This window comes from Amblyraja radiata, chromosome 4, assembly GCF_010909765.2.
Source record: "Amblyraja radiata isolate CabotCenter1 chromosome 4, sAmbRad1.1.pri, whole genome shotgun sequence".
NCBI classification, from domain to species: domain Eukaryota; kingdom Metazoa; phylum Chordata; class Chondrichthyes; order Rajiformes; family Rajidae; genus Amblyraja; species Amblyraja radiata.
In genome coordinates this window covers 110165142-110189736 of record NC_045959.1, presented here as the reverse complement: position 1 = coordinate 110189736, position 24595 = coordinate 110165142, and the positions used below count along the sequence as shown (strand labels likewise).

Sequence of the window (24595 nt, the reverse complement as noted above, 5' to 3'; positions counted from 1 at the left end):
GTGGCCAAAAATGACGGCCGTAGGTGGCGGTGTTCTCTCGGAAATCACACAAGATTCAAACAAGAGGACATGATTTGACAATTAAGGGACAGAAGTTTAGGGGTAACATGAGGGGGAACTTCTTTACTCAGAGAGTGGTGGCTGTGTGGAATGAGCTTCCAGTGGTAGTGGTGGAGGCAGGTTCGATTTTATCATTTAAAAATAAATTGGATAGGTATATGGACGGGAAAGGAATGGAGGGTTATGGTCTGAGTGCAGGTAGATGGGACTAGGTGAGAGTAAGTATTCGGCACGGACTAGAAGGGCCGAGATGGCCTGTTTCCGTGCTGTAATTGTTATATGGTTATATGGTTCATTTGTAGCCCCTTTTGTTCCTTCCAACCACCCGCTTGAGTTCACTGTGCCTTGTTTTATATTCCACAAAGCCCCTGTCTAATTCCAACCTCTTAAACCTTGCATGCTCTTTATTTTTATTTTCGACCATATTTACGACCTCTTTGTTCATCCTTACTTTGTGCCTTACTTTGTCATCCTAACTCCTCCTCCTCATTAGAACATCATGAACGCTGATCAACTGGCCCCCAGATGTGGACTCACCCAATAACTACTGTTCCCCGTGCACCCTCCCCAGCTCCTGCCTAATGACATAGTAGTTTGCCCCACCCCAGGTTAGCACCTTCCCTCAAGGTCCAGACTTATCCCTTATCGGAATTAGCATAAAACTTGCGGAGTTGTGATCACCATCCCCAAAGTGCTCTCCCACTGAAACTCGGGTCACGTAGACAGGTGAGGATGTTGGTGCCCGTCCAGTTCAAGTGTAACCCATCCCTCTTGTTCATGTCCCACCTGCCCTGGGACAGGCCAATGATCCTGCACCCTCCCTCCTGCTCCTCAGCACTGCACGTACTGCACTTGGTCGGCATGGACGAGTTCTGTGTTGAGTGACCCTGTTATAAAGTCATCTAGCGTGAAACCAGACCCTTCGGGCCAACACGCCCCATCTACCCTCGTCCTACCTGCCTGCATTTGGCCCATATCCTTCTAAACCTGTCCTATCCATGTACCCAGTCTAAATGTTTCTTAAACGTTGCCAAAGTACCTGCCTCAACTAACTCCTCCGGCAACTTGTTTCTTACACATACTACGCTTTGTGTGACAAGGTTACCACTCCGGTCCTATTAAACCCCCTCCCTCTCACACAAACGTATGTCCTCTGGTTCTCAATTCCCATCTTCTGGATAAAAGATTATGTGTGTCTATCCGATCTATGCCTCACATGATGTTGTACACCTCTATAAGATCACTCCTCACCCTCCTGCCCTCCAAGGAATACAGTCCCAGCCTGGTCAACTTCTCCCTATAGTTCATGCACTGGTGTCCTGGCAACATCCTCATAAATCTTCTCTGCACCCTCTTCAGCTTGACAACCTTTCCTAGAAACTGACCACACTTGGCCCCACCAATGTCTTGTACAACTGTAACCTAACATCCCAACTTCTATACTCAATATGGACACAGAATGCTAACAGCGGGACATGCAGCATCTCTGGATTGAGGGAATGGTCGACGTTTCAGGTGGAGACCCTTCTTCACACTGTATTCAATACTCCGACTGATGATGGACAAGGTGCCGAAAGCCTTCACCCGTGACGCCACATGTTCTTCCCAAACATTTTTATGAAACGCTTCCATCAATTAAAAATGTTTAAAACTTAAAAGTTCAAACTCCCCTCACCCCCCCCCCCCAAATTCCACTCACCCACCCCCCCACTCTCACCCCTCTTTCCCCCTCCCCTCCCCCCCTTTCCCTACTTCCTCGCTCCCTTCCTCCCCCTCCCCGCCCTTCGTCCCTCCTTCGTCCCTTCCTTCCCTCCCTCGCCAGAGAGAAGCACAAAACGTTGAGCAACTCAACCCTTGCAGCCGGCACGGTGGGGGCAGTGGTGGAAGTTGTTGCCAGAAACCCGGGTTCGATCCTGTCTACGGGTACTGTCTGTACGTTATCCCTGTGACCGCGTGGGTTTCCTCCTGGTTCTCCGCTTCCCTCACACTGCCCCCAAAACGTGCAGGTTTGTAGGTGAATTGGTCTCTGTAAATTGCCCCTAGTGTGCAGGGAGGGATGCCCCAGACGCTGGGCTCGGCGCCCTCCACCGCTTCGGAGATTTCTCCTCTTGGTTCCCAGCAGCCGCTGCCCCAACCTCTCCCCCCAACCCCGTCCGTCCCCCACCCTTGTTCCCAGCTCTGACCACAGAGACCCCCCGATCATCGCTCGCCCTACTCCGGGTACATCAGAGGAGGTGGAAACACCACTGCCCCGGCCGCTGCTGTTATTTACGCCGGGAGGGCATGGCCAGAATTATATCCAAACCGTGGACGTGTTTTAGAGGGAGCCACGTACCAGCACTACCTGCTGCCTCACCTGGTGATCACCTATCCACCTGGTGATTACCTATCTACCTGGTGATCACCTATCCACCTGGCGATCACCTCTCTACCTGTTGGTCACCTTTCTATTTGGTGCTTCTATCTACCTGGTGGTCACCTGTCTACATAGTGGTCACCTCTCCATCTGGTGCTCCTATCAACCGGATTGAATTACCTAATTTCCATCACCTCCAATGTGAACCCACACCATCAGTCGCATCCTCCGACATTCCCGCCACCTCCAACGGGACCCCACCACTAGCCACATTTTCCCATCTCCACCTCTTTCCGCATTCCGCAGAGACCGTTCCCTCCGCAACTCCCTGGTTAACTCATCCCGTCCCACCCAAACCACCCCCTCCCCTGGTACCTTCCACTGCAACTGCAGAAGATGCAACACCTGTCCCTATACCTGCTCCCCCGACTCTGCCTAGGGACCCTGATAGTCCTTTCAGGTTAGGCAGAGGTTCACTTGCACCTCCTCCAACCTCATCTACTGTATCCGTTGTTCAAGATGAGGACTCTTATACATCGGCGAGACCAAACGCAGACTGGGCGATCGTTTCACGGAACACCTTCGCTCAGTCTGCCTGACCTACCTGATCTTCTGGTTGCTGGACACTTTAATTCTACTTCCCATTCCTGCACAGACCTTTCTGTCCTAGGTCTCCTCCATAGTCAGGGTGAAGCTAAATGCAAATTGGAGGAACAGCATCTCATATTTTGCTTGGGTAGCTTGCAGCCCAGTGGTATGAGTATTGATTTCTCTCACTTCATGTAGCCCCGGCATTCCCTCTCTCCCTATCCCTCCCTATCCCTCCCCCACGCAAGTCGCACTAGCTTCTCATTTTCACGCAACAAACAGCTATATACAGAACAAATGGCAGATGATGAGGATATTTATTGGCAACGCCGTATGCTGTATGTACAAGCAAATATTCTCTTACACAAGTTTGGTGCGTGTACAGATGTAGTGAAGATGTCTCTGTTCAGAGCATATTGTACACCACTCTATACTGCACACCGGTGGTCAAACTACAGAAAAACAAGTTTACAGAGACTTAAAGTAGCATATAATAATGACATGAGAATATTACTAATGAAACCTAGATGGTGTAGTACGAGTGAAATGTTTTTGCTGCAGGAGTCAGTACTATACAAGCTATCCTAAGAAATCATATGTATACATTTATTTGAAGGATTAATGACTGAAAATGTAATTATCGTGGTCTTATCAAACACAAGGTTTAGAACCGCACGCTACAAATCCCAGCTGTGGAGACACTGGTATAGTTGTCTCTTTGTAGGACACTGATCTTTACTGTTTATTCTGGATTATAAATCATGTGTTGTGTTTTCGTATATAATTTACGATGCTCTTATAAGTAATTTACTAAGCTTTTATATGTATCATGGTATTTTTATATGCAATGTATTCTATGTAATGTCGTCTTTTATCTGGACCTTGAGTCTGAAATAAAAGATTAATAATAATAATAATAATAATAATAATAATAATGGCATGTTTCATTTATCATCGTTACATTTTTGCATATCCTTTATTCATTGTTCTTTATCTCTCCACATCATCGTCTATATCTCTCGTTTCCCTCATCCCAAACCAGTCTGAAGAAGGGTCTCGACCCACAACGTCACCCAATCTTTCACTCCAGAGATGCTGCCTGTCCCGCTGAGTTACCCCAGCTTTTTGTTTCTTCATCTGGGACATTCTCTCTGTCAATCTCAGCCCTTACGACACTGGCGGGGTGAACAACCCGTGGAGTGGGAGCAGGGAGTCTGTGGTCTGTGTGATGGGGAGGGGGAGGGGAAGGGGTAGAGGAAGGGGTGGGGGTGGAGGGATAGGGAGGAATGGTGCCTTAGATGGGGGTAGATAGGGTATGGTGAAAGGGTGGGGGGTGTTGGGGTGCCTCTGACCCCAGACCGGGGGGGGGGCATTAGCTGGGGGCGGGGAGGGTCACCTGTGGGGGCTCAGACTGGGGTGGGCGGAGTAGCGGTGAGGGAAGGGGGGCACACGGGGATTTAGGAGGCATTGTAGGTGAAGGGGGCAGTGAATGGTCGGGGGGGGGGTTGGTGTGGTTGGGGTTGGAGCAAAGATGGGGAAGGGGTGGGGTCGTTGATTGTGTGGGGTAGATAGGGAGGTAGGAGCCGTTGTGGGTGAGAGGGGATGAGGTTGGGGAGAGGGGGGTGGTGGGAGTGTGAGGAGGGGGGGGGGGGAGGCGGTCACTGAGTGTTGGGTTGAGGGGTAGGGGTTCACGGGGGGATGGTCAGACGGGGGGTGGGGGGGATCAGTCGGGGTGGTAGGAGCCGTTGTAAGAGAAGGGGGCGAGCAGCGGGCATTGCGGGCTGATGGGCCACGGCCGCGGCTCCACTCTGACCCCAGCCGTGGTGCCAGGCTGCGGCCACAAGATCACCACGTCCCGCGAATTGGCGGACGGGTCGTGGTTGAAGAAGTTGAAGGGTCGCAGCATGAAACCCGCGGCGTTACCGGGGGTGCTGGTGTTGGGAACGTCCTCGGCGTGGGGGATGTGCAGGAAACCGACCGTCACCCACACCACCAGGTCCTGTGGAGACGGGGGAGGGTCAGTGATGGACTGGGCTTCCCCGACCCCCGGGACCACGACCCCTGACCCCCGGGACCGCGACCCCTGACCCCCGACCCCCGACACCGCGACTCTGACCCCCCGACCCCCGGGACAGCGCCTCTGAACCCAGACCCTTGGGACCCCCGACCCCATACCCCCAGGACCGACCCCTGGGACTACAACCCCTGATCCCTGGGACCACGACCTCTGACCCCCGACCACCGGGACTGCGACTGAACCCAGACCCTCGGGCGTCCGTCCCCACCCCATACCCCAGGACTCCGACCCCTGACCCCCGGCGCCCAGGATGCGATCCCCGGACCCCGACCTCTGAACCCAGAGTCCACACTCTCTGGTCCTGGGGGAGAGGAGGAGAGGGTCAGTGATGGACCGGACACTCCCCTGACCCCAACCCCCAGGTGCCTGGCTTCCTCTGTAGTACACCTGTTTATGGGTCTCCTGTACCCCTATTACCCCCCCCCCCCCATGTACCCCTATTACTGAGCTCCCTGTACCCCGCTGCCGCCGGGATTCACTACCTGGTCGGTGATGTTCTCGTTGTTACAGAGAAAGTCCTGGAAGCGGACGTTGGGCTCCCACATGTCGTTCTGCAGGAAGATGCTGCTGCTGCTGCTCTCGTCCTCCCGGAACCGGGTCACCGCCACCGGGTACCTACGGGCCGGGGTCACACCGTCACTAGCCTGGACACTTGGACCCGTGCATGGTTGGGGACAGGCTTAGAGGGATACGGTCATAAGGAATAGGCCATTCGGCCCATCAAGTCTACTCCGCCATTCAACCATGGCTGATCTATCTCTCCCTCCTAACCCCGTTCCCCCTGCCTTTCCCCTCCCCCATAGCCTCTGACACCCGTACTAATCAAGAACATATGGGGCAAACGCGGGCATGTGGGACTAGTGTAGATGGGACATGTTGGTCACATGGGTGAGTTGAGCCGAAGGGCCTGCTACCTTGCTATGACTCTGCCTGGGTTTACAACAGACCTCGCAGTGGCCAGTGGACAACTCGAGCCAAGGTGCTTGTGTGGACCACAAAGTCCTGGAGTGACTCAGCACATCAGGCAGCGTCTGTGGAGATCATGGACAGGTGACGTTTCAGGTCGAGACCCTTTTTCAGACTGAAACATCACCTATCCATGTTCTCCACAGATGCATCCTGACCCGCTGAGTTAACTTTGGCCTGTCCCACTTTCACGACCTAATGCACAACCTTTTTTTACTCGTGGACATTTTTCATCAGGCTAGAAAAACGCCCCGAATTACTTGATGCCACGAGTACCCACGTTAGCACCACGGCCTGCTACGACCTACCTACGACCTCCTACGACCTCGTGACGACCATGTTAAAACAATTAGTTGAAACAAATGTAGGTCCCTTGCAGTCAGAAACAGGTGAATTGATCATGGGGAACAAGGACATGGCAGATCAATTGAATAACTACTTTGGTTCTGTCTTCACTAAGGAAGACATAAATAATCTGCCGGAAATAGCAGTGGACCGGGGGTCAAATGAGATGGAACTGAGTGAAATCCAGGTTAGCCGGGAAGTGGTGTTAGGTAAATTGAATGGATTAAAGGCCGATAAATCCCCAGGGCCAGATAGGCTGCATCCCAGAGTACTTAAGGAAGTAGCCCCAGATATAGTGGATGCATTAGTGATAATTTTTCAAAGCTTTTTAGATTCTGGAGTGGTTCCTGAGGATTGGAGGGTAGCTAATGTAACCCCACGTTTTAAAAAGGGAGGGAGAGAGAAAACGGGGAATTACAGACCAGTTAGTCTAACGTTGGTAGTGGGGAAACTGCTAGAATCAGTTATTAAAGATGGGATAGCAGCACATTTGGAAAGTGGTGAAATCATTGGACAAAGTCAGCATGGATTTATGAAAGGTAAATCATGTCTGACGAATCTTATAGAATTTTTCGAGGATGTAACTAGTAGAGTGGATAAGGGAGAACCAGTGGATGTGTTATATCTGGACTTTCAGAAGGCTTTCGACAAGGTCCCACATAAGAGATTAGTATACAAACTTAAAGCACACGGTATTGGGGGTTCAGTATTGATGTGGATAGAGAACTGGCTGGCAGACAGGAAGCAAAGAGTAGGAGTAAACGGGTCCTTTTCAGAATGGCAGGCAGTGACTAGTGGAGTACCGCAAGGCTCAGTGCTGGGACCCCAGCTATTTACAATATATATTAATGATTTGGACGAGGGAATTGAATGCAACATCTCCAAGTTTGCGGATGACACGAAGCTGGGGGACAGTGTTAGCTGTGGGGGGGGGGGGGGTGCTAGGATAGGTTGGGTGAGTGGGCAAATGCATGGCAGATGCAGTATAATGTGGATATATGTGAGGTTATCCACTTTGGTGGCAAAAACAGGAAAGTCGACTATTATCTAAATGGTGGCCGATTAGGAAATGGGGAGATGCAACAAGACCTGGTACACCAGTCATTAAAAGTAGGCATGCAGGTGCAGCAGGCAGTGAAGAAAGAAAATGGTATGTTTGCATTCATAGCAAAAGGATTTGAGTATAGGAGCAGGGAGGTTCTACTACAGTTGTACAGGGTCTTGGTGAGACCACACCTGGAGTATTGCGTACAGTTTTGGTCTCCTAATCTGAGGAAAGACATTCTTACCATAGAGGGAGTACAGAGAAGGTTCACCAGACTGATTCCTGCGATGTCAGGACTTTCATATGAAGAAAGACTGGATAGACTCGGCTTGTACTCGCTAGAATTTAGAAGATTGAGGGGGGACCTTATAGAAACTTACAAAATTCTTAAGGGGTTGGACAGGCTAGATGCAGGAAGAGTGTTTCCGATGTTGGGGAAGTCCAGAACAAGGGGTCACAGTTTAAGGATAAGGGGGAAATCTTTTAGGACCGAGATGAGGAAAACATTTTTCACACAGAGAGTGGTGAATCTCTGGAATTCTCTGCCACAGAAGGTAGTTGAGGCCAGTTCGTTGGCTATATTTAAGAGGGAGTTAGATCTGGCCCTTGTGGCTAAAGGGATCAGGGGGTATGGAGAGAAGGCAGGTACAGGATACTGAGTTGGATGATCAGCCATGATCATATTGAATGGCGGTGCAGGCTCGAAGGGCCGAATGGCCTACTCCTGCACCTATTTTCTATGTTTCTATGTTTTTATGTTTCTATGCTGCGAGTAGGTCAAGGACAAACTCGGCAGAGGTCGTGAATTAGGTCGTGAATGTGGGACAGGCCCTCTTGAACTCTCCCGATGACCGCGGGGGGGTGGGGGGGGGGGGGGGGGAGACTCGGATCAGCCGGAAATTGTTATGTGCACCCAAGATAATCTGTAGGACCGGAGATGGTCCTGGAGTCACACAGCACGGAAACAGGCCAGGAGTCACCCCAACTGTCCATGCCGACCAACTACAACTACTCCATCTACACTAGTCCTATTTCTCATTGAAACATACAGAATAGCGAAATGCTTGGATAGAATGGATGTGGAGGTTGTTTCCGCTGGTGGGAGCGTCCGGGATTAGAGGTGGTCCATTCAGAATTAAAGAATGTTACTTTAGGAAGGAGATGAGAAGTAATGTCTTTCGTCAGAGGGTGGTGAATCTGTGGGATTATTTGCCACAGAAGGCTGTGGAGGCTGTCAATTGATAATTTTAAGGCGGAGATAGATAAAGCTAGAGGGTGTGATCCCAGGGGTCGGGGGGGGGGGGTGAGTATGCGCCCCCCGCTAACCCTGACGGGTGTGTGCTGATGTTACCTGGCCCAGGTGAGTCCCTCCTCCTCCCGGCCATCGCGCGGCAGCGCCAGGCCGGCCTGCGAGTGTAGTTGGATGCGGTAGGCCCGATGGTGGCCCCATTCGTTCTGCTGCCCCGGGCTGTAGACGAGCAGGTAGCGGGGCAGCGACTTGTGGAAGGTGAAGGCGGCCGATCGCTCCCGGGGCCTGGGCACCCGCTGCAGCCGCGGCTGTACCAAGCGCTCGCCCGGCACCCAAGGGTGGCTAATGTTCTCCAGCCTTATGTCCAGCGTCTCGAAGCTGTTACCGGTGCCTGAGGGAGAGACGGATCCGACAGTGAGGGAGCGCCGCACCGTGGGAAATATAGAAACATAGAAAATAGGTGCAGGAGGAGGCCATTCAGCCCTTCGAGCCAGCACCGCCATTCAATATGAACAATGCGGATCGTCCCCAATCAATAACCCGTGCCTGCCTTCTCCCCATATCCCTTGACTCCACTAGCCCCTAGAGCTCTATCTAACTCTCTCTTAAATCCATCCAGTGATTTGGCCTCCACTGCCCACTGTGGCAGGGAATGCCACAAATTCACAACTCTCTGGGTGAAAAAAAAAATTTTCACCATAGTCTTAAATGACCTCCCCTTTATTCTAGGACTGTGGCTCCTGGTTCTGGACTCGCCCAACATTGGGAACATTTTTCCTGCATCTAGTTTATCCAGTCCTTTTATAATTGTATATGTTTCTATAGGGTGATTTCCCGAAAGGTCACTGGATCGTAGATCCTCACCCACGTGGACGCAAAATTTAACTGGGGCACAAACGTCACTTCCGGTACCTGCTATTGATGCTGGAAACGCGAACTTTTTTCACACCCGTTAAAAACCGCGAAAACGGCCCGTTTTTGAGCTGTAAATAACTGTGCCAGTCGGGGTGACCGTGAGACACAGTTATCTTACTTTACAGTCCAGAAGATAAAGAAAAACGAAGGTAAAGACAAGAGGGAGCTGAAGGGGCAACAAACACGGAAGTGGTTAGCAAACATTGGCCGTGGAGATATAAAAATAGAAAATATCGGGAATTATCGCGTTTGCTCACTGCATTTCATCAAAAGTAAGGCATTATGTTTTATCTCTATTAATTTGTTATATAAAAAGTTTTAAAAGTGAAAAATCCATCATTAAAATTGCAAAATCTTCCATGGTTCTCAGGTGGGTTTTAACATGCAAAAAGAAAATGCTTCTGAAGCTACATTTACCATTTAAATAATCGTAAACCATAAATGCGTTTTGAAATGAATTTTACTCAGATGCAAGCTAAGGAATGGGATAATTGTCAGCTGTTAATTGGACAAAATCAGGACATTTTATTATTATTATCCAATTAACAGCTGACAATTATCCCATTCCTTAGCTTGCATCTGAGTAAAATTCATTTCAAAACGCATTTATGGTTTACGATTATTTAAATGGTAAATGTAGCTTCAGAAGCATTTTCTTTTTGCATGTTAAAACCCACCTGAGGACCATGGAAGATTTTGCAATTTTAATGATGGATTTTTCACTTTTAAAACTTTTTATATAACAAATTAATAGAGATAAAACATAATGCCTTACTTTTGATGAAATGCAGCGAGCAAACGCGATAATTCCCGATATTTTCTATCTTTATATCTCCACGGCCAATGTTTGCTAACCACTTCCGTGTTGTTGCCCCTTCAGCTCCCTCTTGTCTTTACCTTCGTTTTTCTTTATCTTCTGGACTGTAAAGTTAGATAACTGTGTCTCACGGTCACCCCGACTGGCACAGTTATTTACAGCTCAAAAACGGGCCGTTTTCGCTGTTTTTAACGGGTGTGAAAGTTCGCGTTTCCAGCATCAATAACATGTACCGGAAGTGACGTTTGTACCCCAGTTAAATTTTGCGTCCACGTGGGTGAGGATCTATGATCCAGTGACCTTTCAGGGAAATCACCCTATAAGATAACCCCTCATCCTTCTAAACTCCAGTGAATACAAGCCTAGTCTTTTCAATCTTTCCTCATATGACTATCCCACCATCCCAGGGATCAATCTCGTGAACCTACGCTGCACAGCCTCAATCACAAGGATGTCCTTCCTCAAATTAGGTGGGGAGGGAGGGGCAGGTGAGTGTGTGTTCGGGAGGGTGTCAGGCGGCTGGAGGTGTTGCGTAAAGTGGGGAGAGAAAGTTGAGTGGACGCTCGGGATGTTGGCCAGAGTGCGGGGGGAGGGGGTTGGCAGGGAGGCAGGTGTGTGAGGTGTGGCCCCGTTGTTCCCCCCGTTCCCTGATACCCTTCCTCCGCGTCTACCCCCCCCCCCCCCCTTCGTTCCTCCCGCTCATCTTCCCCCTCCCTCTTTCTCCACTCCCCCTTCTCGCTCGGGAGCCAGCACAGCCATTCAATAGGGGGGTTGCACGTAAGGTCACTGGGTCATAGGGCTTGACGCACGGAGCCGCTCAATCCATCTGGAGGACATCCGTAACTTCCGGTATATGTTATTAATGCAAGAAGCGCGTACTTTCCTACCTGTTAAAAACCGCCAAAATGTTGAATTTTTGCGCTGAAACAAATTGTGGAAGTCGGGGTAAGTGAGAGAGACATGTACCCAACTTTAGAATTCCAAACGTGAAGCGAAATGAAGGTAAAGAGAAGCAGAACTGAAGGGACAACAACAGCTAAAGTGCTTGGTGAACATTGACTGTGCAGATATCGAAATTGGAAATATTGTGAATTATCGCGTTTGCTCACTGCATTTCATCAACAGTAAAGGCATTATTTGTGTTTTTTCTTGATTCCTTTGGTATCTAAAAAGTTTCAGAAGTGATAAATCTGGCTGTAAATTTTTCTTCAGGTGCGTTTTCATTTTGTATGTAAAAACCCACTTGAGAACCATGGGCGATTAAAAAAAATTACAGCCAGACTTATCACTTCTGAAACTTTTTGGATGCCAAAGGAATCAAGAAAAAACACAAATAATGCTTCAGTTGATGAAATGCAGTGAGCAAACGGCCAATGTTCGCCAAGCACTCTGGCTGTTGTTGTCCCTTGAGCTCTCGCTTCTATCTACCGTCATTTCTCCTCACCTTTGGAATTCTGAAGTAGGCTAAATGTCTCTCACGCTTACCACGATTTCCATAGTTATTTACAGCGCAAAAATTGACAATTTCAGCGGGTTTTAACGGGCCCGCTACGCTGGAAACAATGGTAAGTGCCTACCTGCAGTACATCGCGTGTAATCCATTTGGAGTAGCCTAGCATCAGTATGGGCCATGGGTCGTGACCCGATTGCCGTGAAACCTCCCTATATCCACCTCTCTCTTGAATCGGCCTCCACTGCCTTCTGCGGCAGAGAATTCCACAGATTCGTAACTGGCTGAGTGAAAACGTTTCTCCTCATCTCAGTAATAAATGGCCTATCCCTTATTCTTAAAACGTGACCCCTGGTTCTGGATTCCCCCAACATTGGGAACATTTTCCCTGCATCTAGCCTGTCCAATCCATTAAGAATTATATGTTTATATAAGACCCCAGCCTACCGGCCACGTCCATGTCTACACGGTAATGCACCAGGTGCGTGTGCAGGTTGCCGAGGAGGTGCTGCTGGATGCGGGATCCGTAGCGCAGGCCGGCGGGGGTGTAGAAGGAGGCGTGGAGGTAGCCGGAGGCGTGGATCTTGGCCTCCAGGACGCCGTTGGGGTGGAAGAGGAAGTCCCAGATGTAGTCGTAGTTGAAGACGGTGGAGATGGTCCGGAGCACCAGGACCTGTCCCTCCAGCCCGCCGTAGAGGCTGTGTCCGCCGGGCAGGTCGTGGTTGTAGTGGCGGCGTAGAGGCACCCCGCTCGGTTGCTCGAAGATGCACAACGCGTTGCGGTGCCTCGCCGGGCGGTCAGAGTCGACCTGGTGGAAGAGGTGGTGGAAGGAGGCGGTGTGTGGGCAGTCGATGCCGGGGACCAGCTCGTAGCCCATGGCTCCCATCACCCAGCCGCGGTCGAGGTACTTGGTCTGCGCCGTGGCCGGAGAGTGGCCGCCGTATAACGAGGCCGCCTCCTGGACACTCACTTCATGGGCCACAGGTTCGCCGGCGAAGCGCACGTCCCACAGCTGGACCCCGGCGCCGCTCGCCACCCGGTAGGCGAAGCTCCAGCCCGCGTACATCACGGCGTTGCCCCCGACCCAGTAGCGGCGGCCGGCCGGTTGCGAGAGCCGCGGGCCGGGCCGGTCAAGGGGCATGTGTGGGGGGCCAAGGGGGATGTAGCCGGAGAAGAGGAGATCTGGGCCGTCCTCGGGCAACGGGACGATGGGCAACTCGCCTCGCCCGGCGCTCGCCACCAGCTGCTCCACGCTGTCAAAGTAGTGTCCGTTGTACCAGAGTTTCTCCAGCGTCCAGCGGGCCGGCTCCACGTCGCTGTGGTCGAGTAGGAGCTCCAGGCCGGTGGGGTGGAGGTAGAATCCCTCCACGTTCCGCTGGACGATGAGCCAGGATCTGCGCTCACCAGAGCTGCGGCCCCGGGGCGCCACGTCCGTGAAGGTGAGGTATCGGCGGCTGCAGTTGCTGAATGTGGCTCCGGCGATGTGGTGGAGGAACGGCGTGGCGGCGCTGGTCAGCTCGGACAAGCGGTGCAACATCAGCCTGTACTCCAGCATGGTGACGGGGCGGGCAGAGAAGCGGACGGGCCGAGCGGTGTGCAGCGGGTAGTAGTAGCGGGGCTTGGGCAGCGGACCCACCACATACTCGGTGACATTGGGCCGGGACTCGGCGCCGAAGGAGAGCAGGACCCGGGCGCGGCGGCGAGGCGGGCACAAGTGGCTGTGGAAGAAGCGGAGCGCGTCCCGCTTGCGCGGCGGCAGCAGCTCCACCAGGTAGATGTGGTTCTTGCGCAGAGTCGGGGCCGCGGCCGGAGACAGCCTCAACTCCGGCTGCGAGTGGAGGAAGGCGGTGACGGACAGCAGCTCGGACACGCTGAGATCGGCGAACACGGCGGCCTGGCGCTGCCAGCGCTCCGCGTCCTGAGGCCGCTCCGTGTCTCCGCTCGCCACCGCCACCTCCACCAGGGCCAGGGCTAGTAGCAGCGCGGCCGCTCCGCTAAACATCCTCGGACCCCCGCTGACCAAAGTCTGGAGCACCGCTGATCAACTGGCCGGACCGTCCAAACCACCGCTGTCCGGAGCACAACAGCTCCCTCCGTCTGTCCACTCGGCGCAGTCCGCAGGCTGTGGGATAGACACATGGCCAGGGGTCAGACTCCGCACGGTCAGTTACTTGCCGGTTGTCATTAGGCAACTGAACCATCCTATCACCAACTAGAGAGCGTACGTGACCAACCTTATCCCTCAATGGAGACCATTGGGCTATTTCTAATCGGACATTACTGGCCATTGTTCCCTTTATTCCTGTATCTGTACACTGCCGGCGGCTCGATTGTAATCATGTGTTGTCTTTCCGCTGACTAATAGCACGCAACGAAATGTTTTTTCACTGTACCTCGGTCATTGTACCTTTTCATTGTACCTGGCAATAATAGACTCTAAACTGAGGGGAGAATTGATAGAAGTATATACAATTATGGGAGGCATAGATAGGGTGGACTGTCCGAACCTTTTTTCCAGGGTGGAAGTATCGGGTCCAAGCATGCAGGTACAGCAGGCAGTGAAGAAAGCTAATGGCATGTTGATCTTCATAACGAGATGATCTGAGTATAGGAGCAAGGAGGTCCTACTGCAGTTGTACAGGGCCCTGGTGAGACCACACCTGGAGTATTGTGTGCAGTTTTGGTCCCGTAATTTGAGGAAGGACGTTCTTGCTATTGAGGGGGTGCAGCGTAGGTTCACCAGGTTAATTCCAGGGATGGCGGGACTGACATATGATGAAAGAATGGGTCGACTGGGAAGTGGAATTCAGAAGGATGAGAGGGTATCTTATAGAAACATAACATTCTTAAGGGATTGGACAGGTTAGATGCAGGAAAAATGTTCCCGATGTTGGGGGGGGGGGGGGGGGGGTCCAGAACCAGGGGTCACATTTTAAGAATAAGGGATAGGCCATTTATTACTGAGAAGAGGAGAAACATTTTCACTCAGCCAGTTGCGAATCTGTGGAATTATCTGCCGCAGAAGGCAGCGGAGGCCGATTCAAGAGAGAGTTGGATATAGGGAGCAGGGCTAACGGAATCATGGGACATGGGGAGAAAGCAGGAATGCTGTACAGATTTAGGATGATCAGCCATGATCATATTGAATGGCGGTGCTGGCTCAAAGGGCTGAATGGCCTAATCCTGCACCTATTTGCTCTGTTTCTAACACTAGAGGTCATAGCTTTAAGGTGAGAGGGGGAAAGTTTAATGGAGATGTATGCGGGAAGTTTTTTACACAAAGCGCGGTGGGTGCCTGGTGGTGGAGGCCGATGCACATGCTGTAGTGGTGTTTAAGGGACTTTGGGATGGCCGCATGGATATGCAGGGAGTGAAGGGATATGGATCATGTGCTGACAGGTAACAGTTGGTCTTGGCTTCATGTTTAGCACAGACATTGTGGGCTGAAGGGCCTGTTCTTGTGCTGTTCTGTTTCATGGTCTATTTTGCCCACATACCCACCACCTCGCCTCACATTTTACCCATTGACGGGGGGCAATTTACAGAACCCTACTCACCTACAAACCCACACACCTTTGAGATGCGGGACAGAGCCCGGCGGAAACCCACGCAATGCCAGGGAGAACGTGCAAACACCACACAGAGAACACCGGAGGTTGGGATCGAACTGGTGCCTCTGGTGCTTGTGAGGCAGCAGCACTAACCACCGCCTTCTGATTCCTGTTGGATGTCTCGGTGACTCCAACCCTCATTCCGGACCATCGACTTGCAAAGGCTTCCGCCCAGTTCCATAGGGTTACAGAGCTGTACAGCACAGAGACAGGCCCTTCGGCCCACCGTGTCTTTCCTGGCCATCACACTAACCGCACTTGCACTCTCTCCACATCCATTTATTCGACATCGATCAGGTACCTGCCTCCAGCTCCTCCTCTAGCAGTTAATTCCCAATACCAACCACTCTATGTGTGGAAAATGTACCCTTCAGATCCCTTTCATACGTCCTTGCTCTCACTTTAAACCCAAGCCCTCAAGGGTTCGATACCCAACCATGGGAATCAGCCCTGTCTATGTTTCTCATCATTGATTTTGGAGGATTATATGTTGTATGCAACAGCTGATGGGATGGAAGGTAAGGACTATGCGGACTGTCTGTTGCGACTAGGGGGAGGCAGAGCAAGGGCGGAGCTGAGGGGTATCGGGGAGACAGGAGTGAGGGCCTCTAGCAACTTCCCCTCTCAGCCCTCTTAGCTCCAGGGAAACAGACCCAGGCTGATCAACTTTTTCTGGTAACTCAAGCATCAGACCGGGCAACATCTTCTCAATCCTTCCTTCACCTTTAGTAATGTAACAATACCCTCCTATCATGTGGTGACTGGTACTGCACACAGCTCTCCCAGTGTGACCTGACCAATATTTGAACATGTGCAGGAAGGAACTGCAGATGCTGGTTTAAGAAGAAAGGAACTCGCCAGGACATCCGAGGTCCTCATTCTTTACGGAATGGGGGTTCCCCTCTCAAAGCATAGATGAGGCCCTCACTCGTGCCTCCCCGATACCCCTCAGCTCCGTCCTTGCTCCGCCTCCCCCTAGTCGCAACAGACAGTCCGCCTGGCCCTCACCTTCCACCCCATCAGCCGTCGCATACAACATATAATCCTCCAAAATTTCCACCACCTCTCCAATGGGACCTCACCACTCGTCACATTTCCCCATCTCCACTCCCTCTCCTGCCTTCCGCAGAGACCGTTCCCTCCGCAAATCCCTGGTTAACTCATCCCTTCCCACCCAAACCACCCCCTCCCCAGGTACCTTCCCCTGCAATCGCAGAAGATGCAATACCTGTCCCTATACCCCTTCCCTCGACTCTGTCCGGGGACCCCGACACTCATTTTAGGTTGGGCAGAGGTTCACTTGCACCTCCTCCAACCTCATCCACTGTATCTGTTGTTCAAGATGTGGAACAACATCAGCGAGACCAAACGCAGGCTGGGCGATCGTTTCGCTCTGAACACCTTTGCTCAGCCCGCCTGAACCTACCTGATCTCCCGGTTGCCGGACACTTCAATTCTCCTTCCCATTCCCACACAGACCTTTCCATCCTAGGTCTCCTCCATTGTCAGAGTGAAGCTAAACGCAAATTGGAGGAACAGCATCTCATATTTCGCTTGGCAGCTACAGCCCAGTGGTATAAATATTGATTTATCTCACTTCACCTAGCCCTGGCACACACACACACACACACACACACACACACACACACACACACACACACACACACACACACACACACACACACACACACACACACACACACACACACACACACACTCTCTCTCTCTCTCGCTATCCTCTCTCTATCCCCTCTCTCTGTCTCTGTCTCTCTCTCTGTCTAGCTTCTCGTTTTCAACCCACGAGCAGCTAAGAATGGCCTACCTCTATCATCGTTACTTTTTTGCATATCTTTCATTAATTGTTCTTTATCTCTCGGCATCATCATCTATATCTCTCGTTTCCCTTATCCCTAACCAGTCTGAAGAAGGGTCTCGACCCGAAACGTCACGCATTCTTTCTCTTCAGAGATGATGCCTGTCCCGTTGAGTTTCTCCTGCTTTTTGTGTCAATATTTGTACATGATGTCCCAACTCTTGTACCCAATGCCTTGTCCAATGAAGGCAGGTGTCCTGTCGACCTCCCTCACTCCCCTGTTTACCTGTGGCAGTTGCGTTCTCTGTACTTGTACGCATCAGTCTCTTAAACACCCCCCCCCCCCCCCCCCCCCCCGGGTCCCCGCTACTCACTGTGCAGGTCCTGCCCTGATTTAACTTCCCAAATTGCAACATTGCCTTTGTCAGAGTTAAATTCCATCCGCCAATCCATGGCGCACTTCCCTGGTCCGTCGACATCCTTCTCCTCTGTCCACCATGCCACCCAATTTGGTGTCATCCACAAACCTACTCACCAAGTCACCTACATTCGCATTTATTAATATAGATGACGAAGAGCAGTGGATCTGCACTGACCCCTGTGGTCCACCGCTGGCCAATGGTGTCCGATCAGAAAAACATCCTCTACCATAACGTTACGGTGAGATGGGACCTCTTACACACAGAGTTGTACTGGCCATCCCTTATCCCAGCGACTAGCGGTGATATGCAGGGGTTGGTGCTGTGACCGCTACTCTTCACACAGAGCCATGCTGACCACCCCTCATCATGACCACACTTCTTCCCCATGATCATCCTTCATCATGACCATCTCTCATCATGATCATCCTACACCACGGCTATTCCTCATCATTCCTTGCCTCTCCAAAGGCATGCAGATCTCAGAATCCCTTCCAGTAAATTACCCATCACCGATGTGATGCTGACTGATCTACAGTCCCCTGATGTTTCTGTGCAGCCCTTCTTCACCAGAGGCACAACAGCCATCCAGCATCTCATCTGTGGCTAAAGATGATACAATATCTCTGCCAAGGACCCAGCAATCTGCTCCCTAGTTTCCAACAGTGCACGAGGACACACTTACCCAGGTCCCTGGGAGTTAGTTATCCGCCTTGAGCTGTTTTAAGACCTCCCGCCCATCCTCCTGTTGATGGACTCTCTTCCGCACATCAGTATTAAGGTCCAAGTTCATTAACATCCACGTTGACTAAAGAGGAGAGATATTTATATATAGACAACCGCGCTGATATTTGAGGTCCTATACTTTCCCCAGGTACCCATTTGCCCGACGTACTTGTAGAATCTCTTGGTTTCCCTTGAAGCATGGACGTGTCTGGGGCAAGGAAACCCATGGAGGTGAGTGGAGGAAGTGGCCCCCTCCCCCACTGTGTGGGGTCAAGGGTGAAAGCTCGTCAGGTGGAGTGTAATGTGGGATAATGTGAGCTTTATCTTGTTTAAACAGAGGAGATTCGAGGAAGGTCACGGCAGGCTGGAGAACACACAAAGTCAACACGGCAAAATGGAAAACATGTTTTGAGCAAAACCCAGAACAAATGTCTGCTGAACCCACCCCTCTACGGCTGATGTGTCAGCCTCATCTCCTCTGTGCCAGTCCCCATCACGCTTACCCCCATTCCCATTGCCCCCTTGCCCATCCCCTCACCCCCCATTACCCTCAGTCCCCCGTCACTCTCTCGCCTTCACTCCCCCCTTACTCTCTCCGCACTTCCCCATCGCCCCGTCCCCTCCTCCATCACCCACTCCCCACCCCCCTCACTGCCCCACCCCCTCATCCCTTCATTCCCCCATCCCCCACTCCTCCACCCCCTCACCCACCTGGCCTTCACCCCCCCAACCCTCACTCCCCCACCCCTTCACGTCCCCCACCCCCTCACTCCCCCACCCCTCACTCCCCCACCCCCCTCACTCCCCCACCCCTTCACTCCCCCCACCCCCTCACTCCCCACCCCCTCACTCCCCCACCCTCCTTCACATCCCCCACCCCCACCCCCACCCCCCCCACTCCCCATCCCCTCCCTCTCCCCCATCCCCTCACTCCCCCCACTCCCCTCACTCCCCCACCCCCCCACTCCCCCATCCCCCTCACTCCCCCCCTCCCCCTCCCCCAGCCCGCACTCCCCCCCTCCCCCCCCGCCCCCACCCTGTGCACCCCCGCCCCCAACCCTCCCCCCCCCCCCCCCCCTCACCTCTCAAGTCCCCCACCCCCCCCTCCTCCCCATACCCTCCCACTCCCGCCCCTCCCCCTCCCCCCTCCTCACTACCCCCCCCCCTCCCCCACTCCCCACTTCCCCACCCCCACCCGACTCCCTCACTCCCTCACCCCCCACTCCCCCCCCCCCACCTCCCCCCCCACCCCCACCCCCCCCCCCATCCCCGCACTCCCCCCCCCCCTCCTCCCCCACCTCTTCCCCCCCCTCGCTCCGCCACTCCCCACCCCCACCCCCCCCCTCTCATTCCCCCCCCCCACTCCCCTCACCCCCCCCCTCCCCCCTCACTCACTCCCCCCCCCCCCTCACTCCCCGCCGCTTCCCCTCACCCCCCCCCCCCCACCCCCCACCGCGCCCCCACCCCCCGCCCATCCGCTCCCCCCCCCCCCCCCCCCCCTCACGCCTCCCCCCGCGGCCCCTCCCTCCCTCCCACCCCCTCATCCCCTCCTCCTCCCTCCCCAGCCTCTCCCCCCCCTCCTGCCCCCCCCCACCTCGCCTTCTCCACTCCCCCTCCCCTCCCCTCACTCCCCCACTCCCCCCACTCCCCCACCCCTCACTTCTCCAACACACCAATGCCTCTACTTCCTCAGAAGGCTTAGGTTTGGCATGTCCCCAACAACTTTCACAAACTGTGCCGTTGAAAGTATTTTATATTGGGATGCATCCCAGCATGGTTTGGGAACAGCTCCGCCCACGACCACAAGAAACTGCAGAAAGTTCCCGTCAGGCAAGAGGTGCAGAAGTATAAAACCTCAACAGTTTCTTCCCATCTCTGATCAGGCAAGTGAACCATCCTACCTACAACTACCACCAGCGGTCCTGAGCTGCCATCTAGCTACCTCACTGGAACCCAATGGACTATCTTTAATGGGACTTTACTGGACTAAATCTTGCACTAAGCGTTATTCTATCATGTATCTGTACACTGTGTCTAGCTCGATTGTAAGCATGTATAGTCTTTCTGCTGACTGGATAGCATGCCACAAAAGCTTTCTACACATCAGGGGCGGAAAATCCAGGGGGGGCCAGAGGGGACACGTCCCCCCCCATGTTTTGAGAGGTGGGGGACGAAGTTTTTGTGATCCCAATTTTAAAATCTCCGCTTTTAGCGCTGGATTGAGACTCCGGAGCCTCGCACGTGTGTGTGAGTGTGTGCGCTTGCGAGCGTGGCCGCCAAAAAATGGTGCCCCCCGTCCCCTCCATGTTTTGATAGCGAGTTCCGCTCTTGGTACACATGACAATAAATAAACTAAACTAAACCGAACCAGTGACAATAATGAACTAAACCCAGATGACCTGCAAGAGGTCAACACTTGACCCTGTAATAGTCCAGACCCTGCACTGGTGGAAACATCTCCACATCTGCTCGCCACACCACCCAGGGACCTGTAGGTTCGAAGATGTTCACCCTGGTGGCTTACTGTCATCCAGCACAGAACGATGGCTCAGCAGCACAGCGGTAGAGTTGCTGCCTTACAGCACCAGAGACCCGGGTTCGATCCCGACTATAGGTGCAATCTGTACAGAGAGTTTGTGCGTTCTCCCTGTGACCACGTGGGTTTTCTCCGAGATCTTCGGTTTCCTCCCACACTCCAAAGATGTTTGTAGGTTAATTGGCTTGGTATGAGTGTAAACTGTCCCTTGTGTGTGTAGGATGGTGTCAGTGTGCATGGATAGCTGATCGATGGGCCAAAGGACATGTTTCTGCAACGTATCTCTAAACTAAACTAAACTAAATTAAATTAAACTAAACTAAACTAAACTAAACAGATCCAATATTAAGAATCATACAAAATCAGTACCCCGTTCCTGCTTTCTCACCATATCCCTTGATTCCGTTAGCCCTAAGAGCTATGTCTAACTCTCTCTAGAATACATCCAGTGAATTGGCCTCCACTGCCTTCTGTGGCAGAGAATTCCACAGATTCACAACTCTCTGGGTGAAAGACATTTTCCTCATCTCCGTCCTAAATGGCCGACCCCTTATTCTGAAACTGTGACCCCTGGTTCTGGACTCCCCCAACACTGGGAAAAATTTTCCTGCATCTAGCCTGTCCATTCCCTTAAGAATTTTACATGTTTATTTAAGATCGCCTCTCATCCTTCTAAATTCCAGGGAATATAAGCCTAGTCGATCCATTCTTTCATCATATGTCAGCCCGCCATCCTGCGAATTAATCTCGTGAACCTACGCTGCACTCCCTCAATAGCAAGAATGTCCTTCCTCAAATTAGGGGACTAAACCCATGTAGATAGGGTGGTAAAGAAAGCTTTTGGTGTGCTGGCCTTTATAAATCAGATCATTGAGTATAGAAGTTGGGATGTAATGTTAAAATTGTACAAGGCATTGGTGAGGCCAATTCTGGAGTATGGTGCACAATTTTGGTCGCCCAATTATAGGAAGGATGTCAACAAAATAGAGAGAGTACAGAGGAGATTTACTAGAATGTTGCCTGGGTTTCAGCAACTAAGTTACAGAGAAAGGTTGAATAAGTTAGGTCTTTATTCTTTGGAGCGCAGAAGGTTAAGGGGGGACTTGATAGAGGTCTTTAAAATGATGAGAGGGATAGACAGAGTTGACGTGGATAAGCTTTTCCCATTGAGAGTAGGGACGATTCAAACAAGAGGACATGACTTCAGAATTAAGGGACATAAGTTTAGGGGTAACATGAGGGGGAACTTCTTTACTCAGAGAGTGGTAGCTGTGTGGAATGAGCTTCCAGTGGAAGTGGTGGAGGCAGGTTCGATTTTATCATTTAAAAATAAATTGGATAGGTATATGGACGGGAAAGGAATGGAGGGTTATGGTCTGGGTGCAGGTAGATGGGACTAGGGGAGAATACGTGTTCGGCACGGACTTGTAGGGCCGAGATGGCCTGTTTTCGTGTTGTAATTGTTATATGGTTATACGGTTAAAACTGCACACAATACTCCAGGCATGGTCTCACCAGGGCCCTGTACAACTGCAATAGGACCTTTTTGATTTTGATTTTTGATTTTGATTCCTTTATTGTCATTCAGACCTTTCGGTCTGAACGAAATTTTGTTGCCTGCAGTCGTACACAGTAACAATAAATAACAAAACATACAATAAACACAAATTAACATCCACCACAGTGAGTTCACCTCCTCACTGTGATGGAGGCAAAAGTCTTAGTCTCCGTCTCTTCCCTCCTTGTTCTCCCTCTGCGCTGAGGCGATCGATCCAGGCCGAAGATGCCGCCCTCCAGTCCAGCGGACCTCCGTGGTGATGTCGCCGCTGCCGAAAGCCGGAACGCCGTCTCCACTCCGAGTCGGCCCGCCACAGCCTCAGCTCCGAGTCCCGCTGCCTCAGCGAGTCGGGCCACCGCTGCATCAGCTCCAAGTCCCGCTGCCTCAGCGAGTCTTTTGCTCCTATGCTCAATTCTCTCACAATGAAGGCCAACATGCCATTTGCTTACTTCACTGCCTGCTGGACTCTAAACCACAATCATGAACAAACCTCCCCCAGAATATTGGTTCCCCTCCACTTCAAAGTCTACCTGCCCCTCTTATATGTTCCACAATCACTGACCCCCCTCTGGGGTATGGGTCCCACACACACACTTATGGACCCACACACACACACTGACCCTCACTGGGAGACAGGTCCCCCACACACTGACCCTCACTGGTCTACGAGTCCCATAATTACTGACCCCCTCTGGGGTATGGATCCCACACGCACACTGATAGTCACACACACACTGGGGATCCCACACACACACACACTGACCCTCATGGGGGGAGATCTGGACTCCCCGTCACCATACAGGGGGTTGTTCTACTGATGGCCAGACCTGGTGCCTCTCCTGCACACACTGGGTACAAGGTCCGGGCAGAGTATTGACAGCTCGTGTCCTTAGTGCTGCCGGGAGCAGCGGGTCAGGGGCCGGTGGGTTGAGATAGGGAGCGGGTCTGTGGGGGGTGAGGGGGGGGAGTGGGTTCATGAGGGGTGGGGGTGTGTATCTGGGACCCACAGCCCCTCCCTCTGTCCCTCCCCATTCCGCTCCCCTCTCCCGCACTGCCCCCCCCACACCATGGCCTCCCGCTGAGCGGTGATCTTATAGAGGCGTGTAAAATCATGAGAGGGATCGATAGGGTGAATGCAGCTAAGTGAAGGGGTGGGAGATTGCAACCTTCACGTGGTCCGCCCTGTTTCTACACATGCAATCAACCTGGTGTGTACAATCAAATAAAACAAGTTGTCCTACAACTTTAGGCAGGATGTAGAAGATAAGTGAAGATAAATGTTGTATGTTGTTGCCAGGGGCTGGAGTTGAGTGAACTTCCACACATTCCAGCAGTGCGGAGCGCCGAGGTTCAGGAGCAGCAGGGAACAGCTCAGGGTGTGGGGAGGAGGGTCTGAGCTGCAGGGAGAGGTTGGGCAGGCTGGGACTTCACTCCTTGGAGCGCAGGCGGATGAGGGGTGATCTTATAGAAGTGTACACATTCATGAAAGGAACAGATGAATGCACAGTGTGAATGCAGAGAGTCTTTTACCCAGAGTAGGGGAATCAAAAACAGAGGACACAGGTTAAAGGTGAGAGGGGAAAGATTTAATTGGAACCTGAGGGGCAACATTTTCACACAGAGGGAGAGGTGGGTATATGGAACGAGCTGCCAGAGGAGGTAGTTGAGGCAGATACTATAACAGTATTTAAAAGACACTTAGGCAGGTGAATCGATAGGAAAGGTTTAGAGGAATATGGGTTAAAGGTGTAGATGGGGCATGCTGGTGGGCATGGAGGAGTTGGGCCGAAGGGCCTGTTTCTGACCCTCTACTACTACTCTGATTTTGAAGGGTTAGTTGGGGACAGTTCATTCTGTCGGGGTCAGGGTCGTTGTGGGGGGAAGATGGGTGGTCCAAGAATCCAGGGCATGTTTCTGTATCTCTGGGAGTTAACAATGTGGAGGCTGAGGTCCCCTGGAGTGGACATTGAAACCTTTGGGACCTGGTGCGAACCACACTCATCTCCTAAACTCCTGGGCAAAGGCATCAGCTGCCCCTCTGTCACTGGACCCTTGGTGTTCTGA

The 24595-nt window shown here is 52.2% G+C and overlaps 1 protein-coding gene across 2 annotated transcripts; it reads right to left on the bottom strand.

Moving 5' to 3' along the window:
• Nucleotides 1-4677: 4677 nt before the first annotated feature.
• aoc1 (amine oxidase copper containing 1) lies at nucleotides 4678-23440 on the bottom strand. 2 transcript variants are annotated; one of them, XM_033020212.1, is made up of 5 exons: nucleotides 23321-23440; nucleotides 12316-13990; nucleotides 8789-9077; nucleotides 5564-5696; nucleotides 4678-5003 (listed from the first exon to the last, which is right to left on the bottom strand). In XM_033020212.1, the coding sequence occupies exons 2-5, from the start codon at nucleotides 13868-13870 to the stop codon at nucleotides 4728-4730; spliced, it is 2253 nt and encodes a 750-aa protein (XP_032876103.1). In that variant the 5' UTR covers nucleotides 13871-13990; nucleotides 23321-23440; the 3' UTR covers nucleotides 4678-4727. The 2 variants fall into 2 exon arrangements, with proteins under 2 accessions (XP_032876103.1, XP_032876104.1); XM_033020213.1 differs by lacking the exon at nucleotides 23321-23440 and adding an exon at nucleotides 18397-18511.
• Nucleotides 23441-24595: the final 1155 nt, after the last annotated feature.

Coding starts and splice junctions, on each gene's coding strand:
- aoc1 (XM_033020212.1), bottom strand. CDS start 13,870: ATGTTTAGCGGAGCGGCCGCGCTGCTACTAGCCCTGGCCCTGGTGGAG. Junction 5,697..8,788: donor GAGGGACTCACCTGGGCCAG/GTAACATCAGCA, acceptor CCCGGCCCGTAG/GTACCCGGTGGCGGTGACCC. Junction 5,004..5,563: donor ACGAGAACATCACCGACCAG/GTAGTGAATCCC, acceptor CCGTCTCCACAG/GACCTGGTGGTGTGGGTGAC.